This window comes from Nuphar pumila, chromosome 15, assembly GCF_984573655.1.
Source record: "Nuphar pumila chromosome 15, dmNupPumi1.hap1.1, whole genome shotgun sequence".
NCBI classification, from domain to species: domain Eukaryota; kingdom Viridiplantae; phylum Streptophyta; class Magnoliopsida; order Nymphaeales; family Nymphaeaceae; genus Nuphar; species Nuphar pumila.
Genome location: NC_143263.1, coordinates 8,106,272 through 8,112,271, shown reverse-complemented (window position 1 = coordinate 8,112,271; position 6,000 = coordinate 8,106,272). Strand labels below are relative to the sequence as shown.

The 6,000-nt window shown below is 37.8% G+C and overlaps 1 protein-coding gene across 2 annotated transcripts in view; it reads left to right on the top strand.

The window, feature by feature from the left end:
- The first annotated feature begins 1,258 nt into the window (after positions 1-1,258).
- Positions 1,259-6,000, top strand: part of ATG18B (autophagy 18 B-like protein) — a 30,386-nt gene continuing 25,644 nt past the window's right edge. Inside the window, exons 1-4 of one of the 2 annotated variants that reach the window (XM_089988979.1) lie at positions 1,259-1,507; positions 1,633-1,706; positions 3,022-3,095; positions 4,155-4,264. In XM_089988979.1, the coding sequence (XP_089845105.1) occupies positions 1,404-1,507; positions 1,633-1,706; positions 3,022-3,095; positions 4,155-4,264 (362 nt within the window). In that variant the 5' untranslated portion in view covers positions 1,259-1,403. The remainder of the gene's footprint in view (positions 1,508-1,632; positions 1,707-3,021; positions 3,096-4,154; positions 4,265-6,000) is intronic. The other variant, XR_016427911.1, reaches the window with a different exon arrangement.

The window sequence follows — 6,000 nt, the reverse complement described above, 5'->3', positions numbered from 1 at the left end:
CTGCGTATGAGGTGGTGGGCAGGGCCAATGAAAATGATTCAGCACATGGAAAAGTATTGGTGTGTGGTCTTTGGACGTTGGGCTGACCAGACTAGGCAGTCTGGCACATTGCGGGTTTACGAAAAATTCTATGCCCGTCATTATGCTAGTTTAATATTTTTTTTGCATGTTTTGCAAGGAGAAATTGTAGCCTGGGGTACCAAAACTTAGTCACCGTCCTCAAAGGTGTAAAGCGTCGTGGCTAGGATCCTCTCCCCCCCCCCCCCCCCCCAAGGGCCTAGTCTACTGAACCCAAATAAATCAATTCGGATTCAATTGGATATCCATCCGGAATCCAAACCTTTTACGTTATTGGCTAGAATCCTACACTTTAAAGCGCAGTCACAAATATCATTTTTGAGAAAATCCTGCCAGTTGCGACAAATACCAACGGGGGCTCTGCTTAGACATTGGTACGGTGGAACCTTGAGACGTTGCAAGTTCAAATACAAATGGTATGGTTGTATAACTGGTAGGTGTCTAGCTAACCCCACCTTGCCTATTAAAAAAAATTTCTTGCGACAAATTAGAATTTATTTACTTTCCCATAAAAAACTTGGGAAAATGTCGGTGCATTGAAAAATTTATAAAAAATACAAATACTATACATAATAATGTAAACAACATAAAATTATTCAAATATTAGAAAAAACCAGTTTTTATTATGTTTTTTTATGAGGTGTTTCATGTCTAAGTTAATACGATGTTTTCAAAATAGACGATACTTTAAAACATCTTTTTTTTTTGGGGAATGTATCGACGTCTGAAAATAACATGTAAAAATCACTATGTTTTTTCAAAACATCGTTAATATGCCGCAGATTTAAAGTTAACTCAGTTGTTTTAACGTTAAAGTCCAACGAAAAAGTAACTTGGGTACCACCCAGGTGGTATCCCATGTGGTAAGCGGGTCCTGTATCAAGCTAAAGGCCCGGGATCGAATACCTCTGGCACTTGGGGCGGCTAAGCCCAGCTTGCCTTTAAAAACAAACAAGTAACTTGGGCAACCAACCACGGCAGGAGGAAACGGAGCGAGTGGGTGAGAACTGTTATGTATATCAGTTGATTCTTAAACTTGCCCTCGTGTCGTGTCACTTTGTATGATATTTTTAATAAAAAAAGCACAAAAATGGCATGTCTCGTGTCCTATTACACGTGTCCATGTGACATGCTGTTCTCAGCCGACCTCATCGTTTTAACCGTTGCTGTCTCTTTGATTCGATGTGTATCAATCGAACCGATCTATGAGAATCCACGGAAAGGGTGGCGTAATTCTTAAGGTATGCGACGTGGATGGATAAAAAACAGAGGCTAACGAGCAAGACGACCACCAAAAAGATCGCAATTCAAGAGAATTCGGAGCTATGCATGACACCAACTCTTCTTCCTCTTCCTCTTCCTCTTCTTCTTCTTCCTCCTCCTCCCTCTCGACCCAAATCCTCTCTGCATCTTTTAATCAAGATGGAAGGTACCTTCTATCTCAATCTCATGAATTGCTGAGTTATATGAGAAAATAGTGAGACCCCATTTCGTTTCGAGTCTGGAATTTTCTTGTTTGATGGGTTTTTTATTCATGGCGTGGAACGTTTTTAGCTGCTTCGCAATCGGAACGACGGAGGGCTTCAAGATTTTCAACTCAAAAAGCGGGAGGCTTTGTTATGAAAGAGGTTGGTCTCTGTGATTTTGGAGCTTCGATGCTTTTTTTGTAGTGCTGTATTAGGCCCTCTGTTTCTTCCCTCTGTGTATTTGTTTTATTTGGGACATAGTCTTCTGTCTATTGATTCTGTTGGTGTCTGCGTAAAGTAGGAGAGATGCCCACAATGAGGGACTTTTGTTTGTGTTTCCGATTCATGGTGTTTTTATTCACACGTTGATGAGGCGGCTTGTTTGTGGAAGTTTAATATGGCTTTTCTTCTTGGAAACCCGTAGATGGTGGTGTTGGAGTTGATTCACGGAGTTGCCATCACCCTCTGCCGTTTGGGTGCATTTGTATTTGCCAAATCCGGGAGATGGGATGGGAGTTGGTCCTCCCATCTCCTAAATCCAGCTACACCCTGGAGAGAGGGTGTAGTTGCCAAATCCGGAGGCTCAACCATCTTTAAATATTCTCAAAAGATGGTCTTCCCATCTCCCAACGTCCTCTTAGCATTAAATATTTGCTTCTTCCTTCTTGGGCGCTCTTATGTGTCAATTTGGCAGTTGTACTTGAGAAGAATATGATCAATGTAGTCAAAATCTTAAAAAGGGCTCCCAAACAAATAAAGGATTTGAGAAATCCTGTAGCTTCCAAATCCCGGACTTGAAAAATCCAGGATTTGGCATCTCAACACCAAATACGGGTTTCCAAACTGTGCATATTTCTGTTGAATGCTTTTGTGGGGTGAGGGGGTGAATGCATATATGTTTCAGTTTCACTTAAATTAATTTTGGGTGTTTATGAGATCTGTTTTGGTGTTCACTAGATTTGACCGATGCACCCTTTTAATATGTAGAAAATTGAATACATTATGGTTGAAGTATTGATGACTTTCTAAAACAAATCATTGTTATATTCAATTCATTGACAGCCATTAGATGTAGTTGCATGTACTTGCAGTTGTTGTCAGCCGATTTCCAAGTTTGAAATGATGGTTATATTCATCGTGACTTCAAAAATATAAGTTTCCCCCCCTTTGGGAAATCCACTTCGAACCAATCACCAAACATATCAAATTCCAAATTAACGACAAAAGTGAAAATCTGTTATTGTTTCAAACAAAAGGTAACAAAAAAAAATGTTAAACTTATGGACCTTTGGAATGTCCTCAGTGATAGAACTGATGTATTTTTAAATTTGAAGAACTATTGATTCACTTAGTTTGAGGCTTTGAGCTTCATGGGCTGATATTCACCATTAGCTTCCTTTATCATTTATGACCAAACTAGAATAGGTTTTCTGATTAAGGCATGTCTAATTGACATCTCATAATTTTTCTGTACTAGAATGTGGTGCGCTATGCATTGTGGAAATGCTGTATAGCTCAAGCCTTGTTGCTATTGTTGGTGCTGGAGAGCAGGTAATTTTTTTTTCTTGCTCATAATTTTGCTGCAGATCAGTGTTGTGAAAAGCGTTGAGGAGTAGCGAGGCGCTCGCTCCACCAAAAACTGAGGCGAGCCATAAGCCTCGAGGCGTAAAGCGTAAGCCTCAAATAATTTTTTTGAAAACTTTAAAAAAATTATAAAAAAATATCTAAAAATACAAATAAATAAAAAAATACTTTATTGATGAAATAACAACCAATAAGAAATAAAAAATCTCAAATAACTACTAAAAAATATGAGATTAACATATAAAAGTAACTAAAAACTGATTACATAACTGGAAAATATATGAGATTAACAAAAAAAAGTTAAAATATACTAAGAAACTGATTACATAACTGAAATAACTGGAAAATATATGAGATTAACCTACAAAAGTTAAAATATATGAGATTAACATATAAAAGTAACTAAAAAAATGATTACATAACTGAAAAATATATGAGATTAACCAACAAAAGATAAAATATACTAAGAAACCGATTACATAACTGGAAAATATATGAGATTAACCAACAAAAGTTAAAATATACTAAGAAACTGATTACATAACTGAAATAACTGGAAAATATATGAGATTAACCTACAAAAAGTAACTAAAAAACTGATTACATAACTGGAAAATATATGAGATTAACCAACAAAAGTTAAAGTATATTAAGAAACTAATTACATAACTGAAAAATTTACGAGATTAACCAACAAAAGTTAAAATATAGTAATATACTAAGAAACTGATTACATAAAATAACTGGAAAATATATGAGATTAACCTACAAAAATCTTGTTGATCATGTCTCAGAAATCTTGTTGTAATTTTTTTTTTGTGCCTCAGGCTTGCACCTTGAGGCACAGAGGGCAGCACCTCAAGGCGAGGCATGCCTTTTGTGCCTCAAGGCGCGTTTTTGATAACACTCCGCAGATATTTCAGGAAACATTTTGTTTATACACTTTAGATTTCTTTGTACAATTGTTGTGTAAAATCTTAATTTCTTGGCTTAATTTATCTATCTTTATCTCATTCAATTTGACAGCCATCATTATCCCCACGTCGTCTTTGTCTACTCAATACAGTAAATGGAATTGCTCTAAGAGAGCTGAACTTTTTGACTTCGGTTCTTGCTGTTCGCGTAAACAAGAGAAGGTGACTTTCATTTACTGCTATTGTCACCCTTTCATTTTCTCTTAGATTTTTTGAAAACTGTCTCAACTTGTTCTTAACAATCTATATGCACAAGAGTTAAGATTACTGTGAAACATGTTTAAGAGGTAGGAAGCTAAGCAATGATTGCGATAACTCTGAAGTGGAAAGTGGGCATTTAACATGTGATGTACGTTGCTATATTTCTAGGAACTGCTAAAGACTTGGTCCAATATATTTCCTTTGTCTTTCTTAAACAATCATTCATATTCATTAATCATTCTTACTGTTCTTCATGATCACTTTTAGTTTCACGTATTGGTCATCTGAAAGTAATGTACATGTTGGTGTGTTGCTTATCATTACAGCTCTATCCTTCTCTCTTGTTTTCCTTAGCATAGTTCTGTGATAACCAGGGTCGGCTGGCCTCTTTGAGATTTGAGGCCACCACCTAGGGCCTCCTATTTTGGAGGGGCCTCCAAATGTTGCAGTTCTTGTGCTGCCGCTTCACCAATTCCTCTTCCTTTCTTTCTTTCTTGAGAGAGAGAATAAAAAAGCAGCCGCCGATCTTCCATCTTATGCTTCGGAGAGAGAGAGAGAGAGAGAGAGAGAGAGAGAGAGAGAGAGAGAGAGAGAGAGAGAGAGAGAGAGAGAGAGAGAGAGAGAGAGAGAGAGAGAGGTTTGGTAAAGGGTATCGTTTCCCGGTCGCTCTCCATTGCCCGAAAATGGCAGAACCAGCAGCTCCGGCGACTTGTCCACGAGTATCAGGTCTCTCTCTCTCTCTCTCTGTGTGGTGTTCCCCGACACCCACTTGTCCAAAAAAACTGGGAACTGTTTGGGATGCTGAATACAATTTATCCAAATTTATCCCAGGTTTCTCTATAAGTATGACACACCCAAATGTGTATTTAAAATTAAATCTCCAAGATCTGATTAAGAACAATTTGGGATTTATTACGTTAGGTTTTTTTTCTATTTGGTTGCTTCGTGGGAGTGATCTTCCTCTTTTTCCCTCTTGTAGTTCGTCAATCTTTTCAGGGTGATTTGTTTCAATTTTTTTCCTACATTGAGGAGTAATTTGGGAGCTTATTGGGAGGGAGGAGGAGTTTCGGAAAAGCAATATCTCTGGAAATCTGGATTTTGTTGTACTCTACAGTGGGATATCCTATCTTATCATGGTTCTCTGGATAAATGGATGCATCTGAAACAACCTCCTCATGATGAAAGGAATGATTAAATAGCATAGAATCAATAAGGAATTGGAAGGACAATCCACATAAAATCACAACACCATAGAAGTGTTCTTCAAATCCTGTTGCATAATTCTATCGTTTCTTGATCTTCCATGGTTTTGTAGTTTGCTTATTCTGGGGAAGATGGACCTGGAATCCATTGGCATTTATACTTATCCAGGGAAGTGGGATAAGTAAGGAAGTTGCATTTTGGAGCATAATACAACTTTCCAGATTATCCAGTTTTCTGGTTGTGTGTGTGTGCATCTGAACAACTTCTTGAGGTTTTCCCAAATAGATTTGGTTGGTGGTGTTTTAGGTGCTCATTCTGATAATGAATGGAGTCCAGTCAGACTTGGTACTCTTTTTGGGAGGCCCTCCCAGGCAGTACCTTCCTAGAAGGAACACATGCCTAGTAATGGAGGTCAGAACTTGTGCGCGGGGCACAGGTTGTTTTGATTTAATAAGGCTCATAGATGGATTCAGCATGCCCAAAATAGTGAGGAT